The sequence below is a fragment of the Buteo buteo genome, chromosome 14 (genome assembly GCF_964188355.1).
Source record: "Buteo buteo chromosome 14, bButBut1.hap1.1, whole genome shotgun sequence".
Lineage (NCBI taxonomy): Eukaryota > Metazoa > Chordata > Aves > Accipitriformes > Accipitridae > Buteo > Buteo buteo.
This window is the reverse complement of record NC_134184.1, coordinates 28,986,825-29,004,497: the sequence shown is the minus strand read 5'-3', so window position 1 is coordinate 29,004,497 and position 17,673 is coordinate 28,986,825. Positions and strand designations below refer to the sequence as shown.

The 17,673-nt window shown below is 37.7% G+C and overlaps 1 protein-coding gene across 2 annotated transcripts in view; it reads right to left on the bottom strand.

Annotated features, from left to right (window-relative positions):
* The window catches only part of DGKH (diacylglycerol kinase eta), a 158,119-nt gene that overhangs the window by 40,765 nt on the left and 99,681 nt on the right, over window positions 1-17,673 (bottom strand). For both annotated transcript variants that reach the window (XM_075046135.1, XM_075046136.1), the window contains exons 4-9: window positions 14,249-14,353; window positions 13,789-13,921; window positions 5,993-6,099; window positions 4,757-4,882; window positions 3,461-3,563; window positions 1,610-1,772 (exon numbers count right to left, since the gene is read on the bottom strand). In XM_075046135.1, coding sequence (XP_074902236.1) covers window positions 1,610-1,772; window positions 3,461-3,563; window positions 4,757-4,882; window positions 5,993-6,099; window positions 13,789-13,921; window positions 14,249-14,353 — 737 coding nt within the window. The remainder of the gene's footprint in view (window positions 1-1,609; window positions 1,773-3,460; window positions 3,564-4,756; window positions 4,883-5,992; window positions 6,100-13,788; window positions 13,922-14,248; window positions 14,354-17,673) is intronic.

Sequence of the window (17,673 nt, the reverse complement as noted above, 5' to 3'; positions counted from 1 at the left end):
CGCATGTTATTTTCCAGAATATGTGTAATCTCACAACTACTTCTAAAAACCAATGTATTAAGATCACAAATTTTTGAAGCATTGATATTCTTTCTAAAGAAAATAGTATCACTTGCATATGATACGCAGATACCTATTCAGAACAAAAGGTGCAGATATTTAAGGAAAAAAATGTTGATACCAGAACAATTTCTCCAACCCTGAGAAAGGGGAGAAAACCCCTAGAAATACACTGTCTCAAAGAATGCAACTCTGCTCTTTAGATCAACTATAAAAAAGAAGACATCAGCACAACCTGATTGAATAACTGCTAAGGACCTCTCTTTGGAAACTGTTTGGGAAAAATATTTAAAAGCAACCGACCTGACCTACGATTACTGTGCAAAACCGGAGTGAGCCTCCTGAACCATGCTGCTGTTAGGTACAACTATATGAAGCAAGAGAACTTGCAAACAGACAGACATATTTTTCAGACCGTCCTCTCCCAAAAATTGTCTCTCCAAATAAGATGGATTTTTATCTGTCATTATAATGACATGTACAAAATGTTAGCCAAAAGCGACTTAGATTAAATTCAGATTTTCAGGGTTATGATGAAAAGAGTATTACAACTTAAAGAGTTAAAATAACATGTCCATAACACAGTACTAATTATAAAAATCCACAGCTGTATTCCATTATATATGTATTACATGCCCACTGTTTGAACTGAATTTTTTGCATTTGTTTCATCTCCATTTTTGTCATGCAAGCATAATTCTGCATCTTTAAGAGTACAAAAATTACTGTTTCTAGTTGCTGTAACTGATATTAATAGGCCATTTAACCACAATGCTACATCTGAGTGGAATTAAGTTAGGCAACAGAAAAATGTGCATAAATTTAATCTTTATGAATGCGCAAAGATGCTTGGGTTGTGGCCACCACTATGCAAATTTCATCCCTATCTCTCCAACAATCAGCCCTTAGATTTTGTAGAATGCCTGATGGTTTTAATTGTGTTCTTGCTCCAAATTTTGCGAGATGCTCATTTTCTTGACTGTTTGCATATGTTGCCTAAACCATATTTTGAATGTAGTTTTCAAATGACAAAAGTTTTAGTGTACTCCTCCATCACCACTGCAGACTCCTCTGCTGACATTTGTATTCAGAGTTCAAAAAGATACAGAGTACATATAGACAATAGTTTTATTCCAAAGCTATTCACAACAAAGTCACAGGAATATCTGAATTACTCATAGGAAATGGAAGAATAGCAGCCGGGCAACTGCGCATTAAGGCCCTGGATTCAGGAAAGCATCGAAACATTTGTAATGGTTTTGAACCTTACCAGTTAACAGAAGTCAAAGCTAGAAAAAAGCCACAAAACACTTGGGCTGATAGGCATTGGGTTTGAATTTTTGTGAGTTTTCCTAAAAACAAAATATTACCCTACAATCCCTTCACCCACCGGAATTCATCCTGAAATTCTGTTATCTCTTAGATTTTAACTAGGAAGTCACAGTAGATATTGGTAATAGAATTACAGCAACGAGGGGACAACACAACACTATACTTTGCACTAAATTCCCTTGTGAAAAGGATTGCTCAAGATTTCCAAGGTCATTACCCTAAGTGAGGTCCTCCATTCATTAAATCGAACACCTGAGCTGGATTTAACGACTGTTTGAATCGACGAAGAAACTTTACTCCCTGATTGTCTCCACTCTTTGAGTTAACAAAAACTAAAAGAGGACTGGCACAGGATGGCGGGCATGTGGCTTTCCAGAAACCTGTGAACATAGTTAGAAAGAATGAAATAAATAAGGCTTTCTAATATGAACAACACAAAAAGAAATCATGGGAAAGAGGAAGAAAGGGATGAAGGACAAAAGGAGTACATTTTATCATGCATAATGTAAATGCTAAACTGAATATTAGCCCTGCAAGGAAAACATAATTGCTCAAGATTTACGAGTTCTTTTTTTCCTTTCCGGTATTTTCAGTGCCTAGATTTAGTAAAATCCTGAAGACAATAGCTTTATTGCTTTTCCACAGTGAAAAAGTTTATTAACCTTTTAGAATACTTCTCAAATCTCATCTTCACAGATTATCACATAAGTAAATACATATTTCAGTTACAAGTGTTTTGGTTTTAATCTGATTTTTCTTTAACCTTACTGAGGTGAACTGGATCATCCACGTGTGTATGAGCTTTCTAAGAGTATTCACAGATTTTAAAAGTTACTGTACTCAGCTGCTCCCAGGTGAGACTTTGTGTGAGAACTTTCTTCTCAGACTGAAGTTATGCTATTAATTATACCAGAATCACTGAACAACAGACCTTCAGCTGTGATCCAAAGCTTATTAAAGTTAATGCGGGTCTTAAGAAATTACAGCAGGCTTTCTCTAAGGCCCTTAGTAAGTAGTATTAATGGACACTGTTGTCACTAACATGACCAGTCTATGGAAGTAGTGGTTTCTCAGCAACACTTCAAAATCAGACATCACAGGTATAGGTTTTGACATTGGTTTCAGGCAATATTAAAACGACTATGTTGTTTTCAATTACTAGAGCTACGAATAAAAAAACTAGCGTTAAAGGATGCTAATTTAATTCCACATTATCATAATGTATAATTTAAAATAAGGTTTGATTAATTTATTTAGATGCAAGAAAAGTAATTTCGCATATGGAACAATCTTCCTAGCATGAATAATAAATAGCAGCATGACGCTCTGGTCTAAGACATAGCAAGTAAGTAGAGCGAATATAAACAGCATAAACAATCCTTGTACTAACTTCATACAACAGAATTCATTAAACTGTGTTAAAGTTGTTGGTCTACATTTGCCACACAACCTATAAAATCAAAGCAGTTAGATTTCATGATACTCCCTATTAAATCCACTCCCTGCCTTTAAGTGCAGTCCCACTGCTCACACGTCTCTATCCTGAGCCACCAAAGAGCACCTCTGAGTTTTGAACATTTGCTGGGTTTTTATCTTTGTGTTGCAGGATTCTTACACTGCTTATATTTAAAATAAATTTAGACAAGCTGTGGAAGCAATTCCTCTCTTTAGCCTGGTAAAGCAGTTGGTGGATCTGAGCCATTCAGCTAGCTTACCTCTGCATTAAGCGAAGTTATCCAAAATTTGAGAACTCACAGAATGAGTGATGCATGCCAGGCAGGCATCAGCCCACTTCATCTGAGGACTCTGGTCATTCACTTGAAAAGTTTCCAAGAGTCATAAATAAAATGGGAGAATATTTCTAGTGGGGGAACTTTCAAAAACATTTTTTAAATCCTGTCAGTTAAATAATCTTCTGAAAAGCTACAGAGAAAATTATACTTTTCTCTAAATTTGAAGACTGCATTCACCTGCTCAGCAGAATGATTTTAGCCTTGTTTAGTTATACAGATCTCACTAGGCACTGCAAGTCCAGAACTACCACTGAACACACTACAATACTACGTACCATCAGAGTCTATACTGTTTAGTGCTGTTGGAGGTATGATCGATACCTTACATTGGCCAAGTGGGCATTTACGAGGATACAGATCTTTACAGGCAGTGTGAACCTACAAAAGAAACAAAAAATTATTTCCCTACAGTGGAATTTCAGGGTGAAAGTATAACTGATGCAGTATCTATGTAACAAAAATGGACTAATATATAACATTTAGGTGTAGAGGGAAGAAGAGTGAGACTGGAAAAAAAACCATGAGTGGTCAACCACAACAGCTTGTTACTCATTCTGCAAAATTTAAGTTTGGAGTACTTCAGCTACCCCTGTAGCAGATATGAATCATCCTTTCAAGGGAATTGCTTACCTCCATCCACGAGGAAGGGAGGACCAAGTTCCCAGCAGCCAGAATCCGTGCTGGAGGCAGCAGGCACACTGTGCACATGCAAACCAGCAGCTCTGTACATGCCTGGTCCACCTGGCTGTTCTGGAAGACCTATCTGCACTGAAGCTGGCACAAATACCAAGCCAGAGCAGCCCACCAAAGGTGGGTCCCATAAACTATGCATTGTAGAGGTGTCTTCCATAGTTATTGGAAAAACAGGCACATGCAGAGGGTGCTGCACTTCACCTAAATTTTAGATCGCCTCTGGAGATACCGATCATTTCCCACTGCCTACACACAGAGTCTCAGACGTCTATATGCCGAAAGCTTCAACAAGAAAAAAACTGCTGACTTTCCACTTCTATACCCTAGCATATGAAACCTATCTTTTTAGACAAGTTAAAAAATTAAGTGAAAACTGTATTTTGGGGAAACAGCAATAGCATGTTATAGAATTTCAATCTGCAACCTACAGAGTGTCCTGAAGAAGGGAACTTCAAGATTTTGCAGTATTAAAAATATTTCTACATCAATATTAATATAATAAACATTACTATTACTGATATTACTAAAATATTATTACAGCAATATCTACAATAAAAGATACAAGAAATTAACATATGATTATCAGGCATATGGAACAGACATCTGAACCTTCAGTTATCAGTCAGGAGAAGGCAGAGAAAACACATTGGATGACAACATCTATTAAAGAAAAGCTGCATCTGTGGGTGTATTAAAAATTAACTGAAGCAAGTATGACAGTCATGAGAAATTATGAACATTAGAGAGACCTGAGTTCGCACAAGCTGCCTGCTCCTACTAAATCCAAAAGCACAGTTATGAAATGACAAAATAAAACTAATGGCGAGCAATAAAGCTGGCAAAATCACAGACGCTTGGATGTGATTCATTGCACCTACCATAGCTTTACACCAAAGGCACTTCCAATCTTGCAGGCGTAAAACACTGCCACAAGTCTTGTCGCAGACTGCGCATTTGGCACTGACAGGCAGATTACCCTCTAACCACTGGTGAGGCATAGCTATCTGTGAAGAAGTAGTCATAGAAGTTAAATACTCAGAAATAGAAATTAGAGGCTTTTATCTCTCAAATATAGGTGGATTTAAACTATTTCCCACAGCTCTACCCTTTCATCAAAGAAGCAGGTATGGCTGACCAGGATAAGTGACACTGATGCTTACAAGGCAACAGCTATGAATGTGGACTATGGTGATGTTTCACATGCTAGGCAGAAAATGTGACAGCTGAAGAAGGGAGACACATCTCATTCAACTGTTCATGGTACTATGGTAGCAACTAACCACTAAACAATGGGGCAGTTAAATCTAGAGACTCTGTAACACAAGTAAGTACCCATTCACTTAATGTTGACTACAAGACACAGACCAATTAAAATAACTAAAATTTGGAAGAATAGGCAGGACAGCAGAATACCTCTGTGGCTTTGCATACCCCCTCACCATGGCTGGTAAGTCACAGTTTTATAAAGCAGTCCCTAAATGCAGCGCAAAGCTTTACTCAGTGCACTCTTTGTCTCATTAATACCATGGGCAACTCAGGACACTCATAGTACTAACCTTCTAGGAAGAAGTTTCACACCAGTGGCACATACGTAGGTTGTGTTTGTAAAAATAACCCATCTATCATAATAAACCTCTGAAAAGCTTTTGTCATTTCTCTTGCTAATTTTAAAATTCCTGCTTTCATCAGTAAAAAAAACCCCCCACACATCAGTGAATTCCAAACAGGCATCCTGGGGAACAGCCATCAGTAAGGGGGACTCAAAATAGATTGCCAAAACAGCATGGTAACAGTATAAAATACCACCTTTGCTTAAGAGCAGTAGGAACTTCTGGGAGCAATTCTCCAGCTTCAGAGTTTCTCTGCATGTGGCCTTTAAAATATTGTAATACGGCTGCAATCTAGTGCCCACAGATACTAAACTTGCCTTGTGAGATAGGAATGTAACTTTCGTTCTAAATACCATGTTAATCTTTGAAAAGTGTTCAGGAATATAACCACCTACCGTTAACTCCAATGGGTCACACAGCAATATTTCTACGCTTAGCCTTTCTTTTTTTCCCCACAAAGAAGAAACAGCTTTGGAAAATACTGTAAATATGAAGAGTACTTACACCATCTTCATCTTCAATGATGTCTTTTCCAATTGAGGCTAAGGTAGTCCATTTGCAGTTATTTGTTGCTCGGACAGCACATCTTTTGTGTGCTTTAAACTTACACACTGGAAGACACACATAAACATGTATACTTTGTTATTTGCTGTATTTCAGTGATACATATCTTTAAAAAAATTCAACTGAGATATTCCATAAAACAGCCAAGTACATATCATTTAGTGTCGCACACATGACACAACCCAACTAAAAGAAAACTCAGTTCATAATCACTCCAGCTTTAACTCTCTAAACTGGGCTGAACTGCTTAGCTCTAGTCCATGTTAAGCGTGTCCTCAAATCCACATCAGTCCCCATTTTTTCAGGTGCAATGCAAGGGACTAAGGTACAAATACATCTTTAATTGTGTTTTTGCCTTTTCTATGCCTCCAGTGACATAACTCAGATACCCGGTTTAAATTTGCAAGCAGTGATGAGAGAGTGTTTAACAGAAATATTTTGCTTGAGGAGCTGTTTCTTTGCTTAGAAGTTCCCTTTTGGGCACTGTACTATGCCTGTTTTCCCAGAAGCTGAGAAAGTGAAGGGTTAGGTGGTGATATATTTATTCAGGATACTGGTGGTTACAATATTTTCCAAGAGGTTACATTAAGTGAGGAAGAGCCTGACTTCTTACTGGATTATTTATTAAAAATCCACTCACTGGAATACTCAGTACAAGTGTGTAGTACAGGCAGACATTTTGACCATCTAATAACTATTTGTATTTTGTTCAACTCAATTAATATGACTGGTTAATATCATATTAGGCCAGACTCACGCACCCAACTGTGGGTATTTCTGTTACTGGAAGTGCATGACATCATTCTATTTAGAGTGCATTATATAAATTATTTTGGCAAAGGCCATTAAAGGTTTATGAGAACTAGCCAGCAGACCAGAAGTAGTAGTCTCTTTTCAAACAAATATTTGACAGGAAACTATCAAAAGCTTTGGCCCATTGCTTGTCCACCATTAAAAAACATTAAGCCATGGTACAAAAGGTCTTGTGAATCATAAATTTCTCATTTTAATTCCACTGATCCGTTGCCAGATCAATTTTAAAAGTGAATTGAGACTATGTAAGCAACATCTGAGTTTGAGAGCAATCCTCACTGTTCTGGGAGATGCACTGAAGTATCTGCCTAGCTCAAAGAAAGAGAAGGAAACAGAAAAAGGAGTTTTGTTGCTTTTACAGTAGCTCCCCTGGTCATTTCGAAAAGCAGCATTCACAGACCCAAAGTGTGCAAATATCCCACATTCATCAACTGACAGGGTAGGCTCGCATTTTCAAAACAGCTCAGCATCATTTTGTGTGTTTGCCAACATAGGCTGGTTCCAAGCGTCTAAAGAAGGCAGCTCTCACAGAAGCACAGAAATAAAGGCTGCATTTTCAAGTGATGGGCCTTGAGCAGTTTTGCCACTTGAACATTTTGGAGAAGACATGCCACTGAATTCAGCTTCCTACTCATACATGATATGCATTTGTCTTTGCCACACAGATCAAAATACGACAAATCAGGGATGAGGGGCAATAAGAAATTCCAAATTATGAAGGCAGTACAAAGTAAGGGAATTTTCAAATCCTACTGAGGTACGATTCAACTACATCTCAGAACCCTGTATTCAACCTCTGCTCTCTCAACAAGGCAAGGACAAATTCAAATCCAGGATCTGAAGAGCTGCAGCAAGCCACACCATAGATGGCAAGCAACAGCTAATGTTCGATTTGTGGGTACAGAATATAACTTACCAAATCTCAGATCAGGCTTTCTGCTGGTCACCCCCCAGCAACCCCAATATCATCAAACAACTATTCATGTTATTCTGAGCATTAAACATTACCAAAAGCAATGACCTTAAGTCACAGATGTAACTTTCAAGCAAAACACATAGCAGTACAGAAGAAACAGGTATAGAAAGGAAAATTTTAAACCAAATCTCAACCTCAGTTACCACCACCCCCTAACTTTTTTTGTCTCGGGTGACACTGCATCCCATTCATGAATCAGTTTGATGTCTGCAATCTTTTGGAAACAGGCAGACATACTGCTAGACATCAATTGCCATTACTTGCCAATGAAAGTTAAAAGATAAGAGAAGGAAAAATTTAGCCAAACCAAATCTAGAATATTTATAGAACATTATTTTGAATTTTAATTTCCTGTGTAGATGTTTCTAGGTGGAATATAAAGCAGGTCTCTCAGAAAGCCAGCCAAGAGAACCATTTAATTAGCAAACATTTGTCACAGTGGTATCAATATCTGCTGTCAGACGCAGTGATTAAATCTAGAACTATTATTATCTATAATGAAGAAAAGTCAACATTACTGAATGTTATCATAGGATCTCTTGCACTGAAAATATACACCTTTGTTATAGAACACTGCTGTCTCAAAGGCCTTTCGTTCTAACCACCCGTCAATTAATTCAACTGCATTGGCAGGGTACTCGGGAGGGTGGGGGTGTCCCCAAATTTACTGCTCTACCATCTATTTTATGATGAGTTTTCTCTTCTGTGGTCTTCACAGAAGAAGTGGCTCAGACTGTTCTTTTCCAATTTTAAAGGCCAAAGTCAAAGTTTTGAAACTGATCTGAAGATCCCTGAGCTGGTATCTATAATTTAAGTTGTCAAGATGGGAGGATTTGTCTTCAGGTATTCCAAGAAAGCTGCTGTTTTGTTTCCAAGAATACTGTCACATGACAGATGGACAAGCCACAGTGAAAATGGAGAGACTCATGTGAAAACAGCAACCTAACTTCACTCCAATTTGAAGCTTATGACTATGTTACAAAGGATAAAACTCAGCAGTTTCTTGGTAGTTTTTACTATTTTCACTGAAATAAGTAACTCTCTAAGTTAATTTAATATTACAGAGTGCTAAAGGAGTACTCGCATTACAAAGTCAAGTACTACGAAGTTGTTACTTGTGCAACTTAACTTTGCAATATAGCTTTGCAATCTAGCTTCTGTGTGCAGATGTAAAGTCTTCAGTTATATGATCACACACTTTTTGAGAATAGGACCCTCATTCACTGCATGCAATGGATGGGTCTTGATAAGTATGCAGCTGTGCCATACTCTGGTTCATAATAATTTTCAACAGGTATTTGCTTTATTTACCAAAAGCTAATGAAATAATGTTTTTTAGACACCAATATTCATTTCTTCCTGGCCTTTTAAAATTATTATGATTATTATCATTACACTCAGTGCTACTGCAGCTAAGACCTTTTTTTCAATACTGTGTATCTTCAAAGTATCAGTGGCTTCAGAACAGCTTCAACTGATTTTTGCAGTTATAGAAAACTCAGCACTTCTGTGATACAGGTCCCAGTTTATAAACAACACACAACTACTAATTTGATCAAAAATCTTATTTAAGTGATTTCCTCAGGAATACGGAGGGGCACAGTGTGATACAAAGTCACCCAACACAGTTTTCTATTACTCCTTAATTCTTTAACAATGAACATCCCTTCTCTTCCTGACCGCTTCATTCACTATTCACTCTCCAGCCTGTGCAGAAAATGTGGCAAAAATCCTGGAGACAATGACTACCCAAGTAGTGCATGTACAATACCCTGCGCAATGGGTAAGAACAACAGTTTTGTGGGGAAAAAAACAGAATCATAATGAAAAAAAGATCAAGTGCACAAAGTGCATTTGCTGAGACAATTTAATCCCAGTATTTTCTTATTGCTTGACTTCATGATCCAAAAGTGTTCTTTCAATATGGTTGGTTTGTGCAATTCATCACAGGAGAAAGCATCTCATTTAAAGTCCAATCTCCAGCTTATCAGATATTCAACAATCAAGATTCAGTCATGATAATGAAAACACTACATGAAGAGATACGTCTCTGAGAATAATCATAAAGGCAGTGTTCCACTGGCAATGACTTGGACAGAAATGAGGTATTAATACAGAGTAATTGAGGCTAGACAGCTTTGAAAGAGGTAATGATCTATAGTTCTTTGGGTTTCTTTGCCTAAACATTCCATGTATCCCTGTGTTTACCTGATAACTTCTTAGGCTTAGACTCCTGAGCAAACAGCAAGCTAAACTCTGAATAAGAGAAACATTTGAGGAGCATAAAGAACAAAAGCCTTACTTGATTCAGCTAGTTTGGAGTAATTTCCAAAGCAAGGCAAAAAAATTGTAATTTCTCTGTCCTAGTAAGGACTGAGGATGAATGTTGTAGGCATCAGTCCTTTAGAGCTAGCTAGAGCAACACAACACGCGGACAACATTTGAAAAGTAGATTATCTTTTGAGAAGACACAAAAGAAGGAACTAGTGGGAGGAATAGCATTGCATCTCAAAGGAGTGTGTGATTGTATTTTTTAAAAGTCAATTGTTTTTTGAGCAGTAGAAAGAATGAAGCCTGGTTTGATATGAATTTACACCTTTAGGTTGATACACATATCGATTCTTTGACTTCTAAAAAGATGCAAGTTCACACTACAGTCTTTTCCCTAGCAAAGGTATTAACATCCTGTGCTGGTTTGGCTTGGGTAGAGTTAATTTTCTTCATAGTAGCTGGTATAGGACTATGATTTGGATTTGTGCTCGAAACAGTGTTGATAATGTCAAGATGTTTTCGTTCCTGCTGAGCAGTGCTTACCCAGAGCCAAGGGCTTTGCTGCTTCTCCCCCCACCCCACCAGCGAGCAGGCTGGGGGGGCACAAGGAGTTGGAGGGGACACAGCCGGGACAGCTGACCCCAACCGACCCAAGGGATATCCCACACCATACGACGTCATGCCCAGTACGTAAAGCTGGGGGAAGAAGAAGTAAGGGGGGACGTTGGGAGTGATGGCGTTTGTCTTCCCAAGTCACCGTCAGGGTGATGGAGCCCTGCTGGCCTGGAGATGCTGAGCACCTGCCTGCCCGTGGGAAGTGGGGAATGAATTCCTTCTTTTGCTTTGCTTGCGGGTGCGGTTTTTGCTTTACCTATTAAACTGTCTTTATCTCAACTCCCAAGCGTTCTCACTTCTACTCTTCTGATTCTCTCCCCCAGCCCACTGGGTGGCAGGGGGAGTGACGAGCGGCTGTATGGTGCTTAGTTGCTGGCTTTCCTACACTGCCTTCCACAAAACTTAAAGGAATATCTTCAGGGTGGGCTGCAGTTGATTCGGCAAACCTTTGCCGAAGGCTACTGGGAGGGAAGGTGCCCTGAAAAAAAGAAGGCACCCATCTTATTTCCAAAAGAAATGAGCCTTGTTGTGTGGTCAAGCTGAAAAAACCAGTTGTGTAGTGCTGCTGGAGACCAGCAAGTCTGAGAGAAAAAAATATTACAGGACTGATCTTCTAAAGTAGCTGCAAAGTATCAGCAATGGGATTTATTTTTATTTTTACCTACAGTTAACAGTCAAGAATCAGACCACAAAGAGCACAAAGACTCTAAGCTACTTTCAAGATAACTTGGCGTGCCAGTAACCCAAACCACTGAGAGGAGGAAGAGCTCTAATATCTCTTGAGAAGCAGCCTCTCATGCTTCTCAATACAAGACATAATAGAGTAGCCTGGGATCAATGACCACACAAATAATTGAATTTAGCATAGATATAAATGGATTCCCAGCGTAAAGCAGTGCTGGAGGTTTTAGATGCCAAGCATGAATATTTAAACAGTTTTTTTAAAGATGTAATGAGAAAAAGTAGCACAGAACATGTCTGGGGAATCTTAAGACCCCATACTTCCTACATTGTCTCCTCAAACAGTGTATATTGCTAACACAGAGTAAGTAAAAAAAATAGATGGTGAAATCCATTAGAAGTGTACATGGCAGAAGCAAGTAACTATGAACTCAGTCACATAAGAATTTCAGAGAAAGAAGTAGTATCAAGCCAAAATACACTTCTTAGATGGAGAAATTAAGGATGGTTAACACGGGTTTTTACAGGTATACAGAATCGGGGACAAAGTACAAGTATTCCAGTAGAAGAGTCAACTGTCAAATGATTTAGATTAGATGCATAATAAAAGTTCTCCTTATATTTAAAAAAATACTTGGAAAAAAAATTGAAGAAAGTAGATATAAACTAGTAGCTAAGAAGTAAGAGGAGGTAAACTTTATTAATAAAGAATAACATAGTATCTACATATAAACCAATCCAGGTCATACATGTTTATGAAACTGTGGACCACTGAAAGCAAACCCAAACTACCTTCACAAGCCATTTGTAAAAACTGCTGAAAGATCAACTGCCACCAAAAATGTGGATAAATGTAGCATTAGTTTGCAATAAGTTATGCAGAAAGGTCCAAATCTGGAAACTAAGGAAACTTCCTTAATGTAAAGTTAATGCCAACTCCTTGGAAATTAAAAACACACTTAGAAGCAAAATAAGAAGTGAAAAAACCCAAAACAATGAACTACAACCATTAACACTGATAGTCTTAGAAGAATAATTCTTGCTAAACAGCCTTTTAAGACAGCTATAATACTAACTTATGAAAGGATAAATTCTTTATGGAAGGAAAGAAGTCTTTCCTTTCCTTTGCCTGAGCAAATATAACTGTATTTGTACACAGAGGCAATACGACTGCATTTTAGTTAAGCACATGATATTTCCATCTGCCAATATCAGACATTGAAAATCCCATAATTGCCTTAAAACTGTCCAAACGACTTATACGCAGTGGAAAACATACACCAGAGAAGCTGGAAGTAACTATGCTACTTCTAATTTCTATGAAACGGGTTCATCCCGTTCCTTGGCAACTGCACCATTAGCTACATTAAAAGCATGGACAATTCAGGACAGTGGGTTAATGTTTCCTTTGTAAGATTTCCTTAATACACATTATTATGCTCAGACCTCAAGTATTATAACAGCATCAATAACAGAAATGCATTTGCAGTTGGGAAACATGCATCCAAAAACCAAATTTTGAATGGTGCAACTGTAACTCTTTTCTGGACAGCTAGGTATTTGGGTAATTAAATACCTCTACATTTCATATATATCATAAGGTCACATGGATGCTTTATTTTCTGCTGGATTCTAACACAAGCAGACTTGTTACCACTTTTTCACAGAACTTGCAGCAGAAAATAAATAAGCTGTTACAGGTTTATTATAAGTACTTGTTTGTGAAATATCATTTCTCCAGAGATGCTTACTGCTCAAGTCTTAGCCATGCCTCCTTTTTCTTTGTGCTGGATTTCATCTGTTGAACCATCAAAGCGCAAAGGCATCTACATCTCTACCGCCTCACTGCATGAGAGAATTTTTAAAGCAATAAGTCTGTCCTCATCTGTCCTGCCTGTACTGTAGGATCGGGCAGCAGCAACAGAGCAAACAAGAATTGGAGGGGAAGAGGTCAGTGCTGAACAAAGTGTTACGAATTTTTATAGATTTTGGGCAGAAACTACCGTTATGATTTTTTTCCTGAGGAATGCTGATTCTGCAAGCCAGTAAGACTATTTTGTTTCACATTTTTTGACAGGCAAATCAAATAAACCCTATCTTTTCTTGCAAACCGTCCACCCAGCACATTCCAAACTGGTCGCTGCAGCAGAAGGAACTGTTTTATTGAGATGAGTTAGAAAAAGGTACCTGGAGCACAAAGAAGGTGAGCCAGATCATGAGCAGTCCCTCTGCCCAAAAGAAAGTCACTCTAGTGAATAGATTTCTCCCTTCAGGATTTTTTCTTACTCATTACTTTCAGAATCATTACCCGTCTTAAACTTTCAGCCTTCTGTCTATGTACGCAGCATTATAAACAGGGGGAAGAAAACGTTTATTTTACCTTCACAAGACAGGCCGTGAGAAGTGACTCCAGAGAGGCTCTCTCTACACACGTTACAGAAGGTAGGTCGGGCATGGGAGCAGGCGTACCAGTTATGCATCCCTGAGAAATGTTCCACATTAAACTGTGCGGTCTAGTAAAGGAGAAGTTAAGACAAATTTGCAAGTACAGAACACAGCTACGGTGACTGAAATTACCTACGGTTCCATATTACAGGGGAAGACAATGCAATGTTCACCAAAAGTATTTTCCAAAGGGTATTTAGCCTGCTGTCCCTCCAAAATTCTACACAAAAGTGTGATAATAAGCTCTGATTTTGCTGGTAAAAGTCTTAACGTGAAGCTTCACTCTGACATTAGACACACTTTTCACACTAAGGAGGGTGAATACTCCAGTTCTGTGTCCTGTAGCTTGATCTGTTGAGCTAGAACAGCTTGCACCAAGAGGGATGTCAACTTACCTCATAGTGTTCTCTGGACTGAACAGACTTCAGAGAGCTTATCCAGTCCTCCATTTCTTTTCTGTTCTCAGCACACAATATTAGCCTCCTAAATGGAGTGATTATCTGAAAAAGATAATGCATTCTGATTAATCCAGATAGCAAAAATCATTATAGACTGCAATATTTAACGTACTCTTTTCTGCAAAATGATGCAAAAGGAAGACACGCCCTCGATCAGAAGATATTAAACGCTTAAAAACATTTTCTTTAACACACTACCAACAATGAAGGAGTTTGCTTTTCCTTTTTCAGTTCCCAAGATTCGAATCAGGCTTCAGTATAGGTCTTTACAACCTATGGCGATTATTCCTCCTTCTCAGCTCTTTGTCTATGCACTGAGATTTAAATACTCAAATGGCAGGCACTGAAGCTGCTAAAACAACCGTTCTGGAAATTACTAACTGACTAAGATTGCAATCCTATTTCATAACTGCATTATAGCCACTGCAAGGTCCATTCCAATTGCTAGAGACAAAAACATATCAAAATCAAAAGCCTGGAAGTCTTAAACAACAACAAAAGCTTTCAGCATATTTCTCTATCTTGTACATTGATATTAAATTTACACAAATTTAAACACACATAAATTTAAAACAGAACTTTCTATATAAAACTCAGTATAAGAACACATACAAATCTTTATAAAAAGACACAGACACTGAAATCATATCCTACTAGGATGATTGAATGAATTCCTGGAACAAGTTGATGCTGGGGAGTTTTCAGTGGTCTGGAGTTGGATTCTAGAAATGTGAAAATTCTTTATCTAGGAGGTTCAGAGTATAAGCTGTTTTCCCCTCTCCCTCACCAGTAGAAAAATAATTAAAATAACAGGAAGGCACCAGAAACTATCAGCTAACTCCCACTGAAATTATTTTGAGCAGTGCACAAAAATAGACGAAGCAGTTACTTACATAGCAAAGAATTTAAAACAAAATAAGTATATTAAATTAAAGGAAAGTTATTTGGTTTGTTGTAGGAAGTCTGAAAAATAAAATTACATCCTTTATCAGTCTTATGCATAAATCTGTTGCATAGTACCACCCACACTTGCAAATTACTTAAGTAAAACAAAGAAAGGACCACCAAAAAATGATAGCTCTGAGTACTGTTTTAAATGCTACAGGCTAGATATTGTAACATTTGCACAATATTAGTAAACACTTATCTACAGCTGCATTTACTTACCCAATCTCTGCCGTAAATAGTCTCTAGCCTTGATTTGTCCTATCCACTTCTTCATTAAACTGAGCTGCACTTTAACATATCTCAGAGGCAACGTAACTGAAGAGCAGCAAGCTGCAAGTCACATGGAGGGGAGGCAAAAACCCTGTGGGCTTGCTTTTTTTTTTTTTTTTTTCCTTTTTTTTTTGATGTACTCACTTCACATGGAATGGAATAGTTTCTCTGTTTTCTATTTCCTTCAATCTTGCTTAAGCTTTTTAATAAGGTTTATTAGTAGCTCTCCGCAGCTCTTCCTAAAGAACAGTTAATGCAAAGAGCAATGCTTCTCCCATTAGTTTGGAGCCAAACAGACGCTTTATTACTTCAAAATGTTTTTCTAGGCCAGGTCATCAAATGAAGCCCAGAAAAGCCATTAAATCATAATATAACCCTGGCTCCAACAACAATCAGCATTCTGCTGGAATTTCCAGGTTTCAGTGGACTCAGAAATTTTATTTGGGCAAATACACCCACCAGATTATTTCCTATTATATAGCACGACATTATAATACGGATTAAGTAAGGACAAGTCTATCCAAAACTCTGCACTTTGCATTCGTCCTTCCCCCATGCTTATTGCTAACCTGCAACCAGATGCTGTGAAATGCCATTAAGCAACAACAGCTGCATTTATTGCTGAAGGCTCCTGACAATCTTGATCTTTTCGAGTAATATTTCTTTAATTACTTATGTCTTTAATACTACTGAGCACAGAAATCCCCTGTGCACCCCCCCCCCCCCTTCCCTCCCAACATCAAGTATGTGTTCAGGTGTTCACACATACTTACCTAGTGCCAGTGGAGATGCCCTTTGGTATCCAAAGCATCAGCACAGGGCAGGTAAATACGACAGAGGACCATAGCACCCAAAACAGTAGCTATCAATAACCCAGGTGGGACACCAAAGGTCCTCTCAAAAGGTACTACACACCCACGTAGCTGCAACCAAGTCATGTCACCAACCACTGCTAACTAATGTATGTAAACATATCAGAAATTCCTATATCCCAACTTCTTAAGTTCAGAGCATAATAAACTTAATCAAGTTCAGAGCATTTCAACAGTCTAAAAGTTAAATTATACACTGATGATCACGTGAACGTGGGATCAATTATTACTAGTGCTATAAAAACAAAGTGGAAAGTTGTAAGACATACATACTTGCAAATACAGAATCTATAACATGATTAAACTAGATATTCTGTTTGATTTACCTATTTTTAACAACAAACTCCAAAAAGGTATATGAAAACATGAAAAAAGACGAAATGCATTATATGCAAAAGATATCAACAATGCTTGAAATTTTTCTTAAAAAAAAAAAAAAAAAAGAGAGAAACTAAGCAGTCCATTTAGGTTCTCGTCTACTTCAGTCTACAAAATCACGGAGAAGATGTACTCTTGCTATTTATTACATATTTCACATAACATAAGAACTCAGGGAAGCAAGGAAATTATTAGCAAACAACAAGAAGTGTTTTTTCCTAAATGTAATGCATTATTTAGGCTTGAAAAGTATTCCCAAAGGATGTTGAGGAGACCAGAAGTATAAATGTCTTAAAAAGTATTTGACAAATTGATCATTAATAGATGCATCATATACTATAAAACACAATATCCGAAACCTTCAACTTAGCAAGTCCTCAAAATTCAACAGTGAGCTAACTCAGTATAGCTGTTCTTGCTTGTCCTAAACTGAGAATGACTTCCTATACTATCTTATTTGCATTTACGCGAAAGGCATGCTTTCTTATGGATGCTTACAGAAAGTTATGATCAACTAACTGAAGTGGGATGTTTAGAGTGCATTCATTAAAGACAGCTGAACCTGTATGCAGACATAATCAAAATTGAAATGGATTTAATTGTCGTTAAAACTATTTTCCAGATTGGATTTTACTAGTAATCTTATCTCATTGCATTCAAAGTCCTGTATCTTTTCTTTTACTGACCAAACTCAGTATCTTTTCTTCTATTACATATCACCTTTTTTAAAAATTAGTGCTTGCTGCCCCAATTATTATTATTCCTATATCACTGAATATGCTAAACTCTCAACAGACAAGAAGAAATTGTGAAATACAATAACAAAGGAAGTGTCACAGGAACCACTGGAAGACCATTGAGGTAACGTAAGAATAAGAAAACTCTTAAATCTTG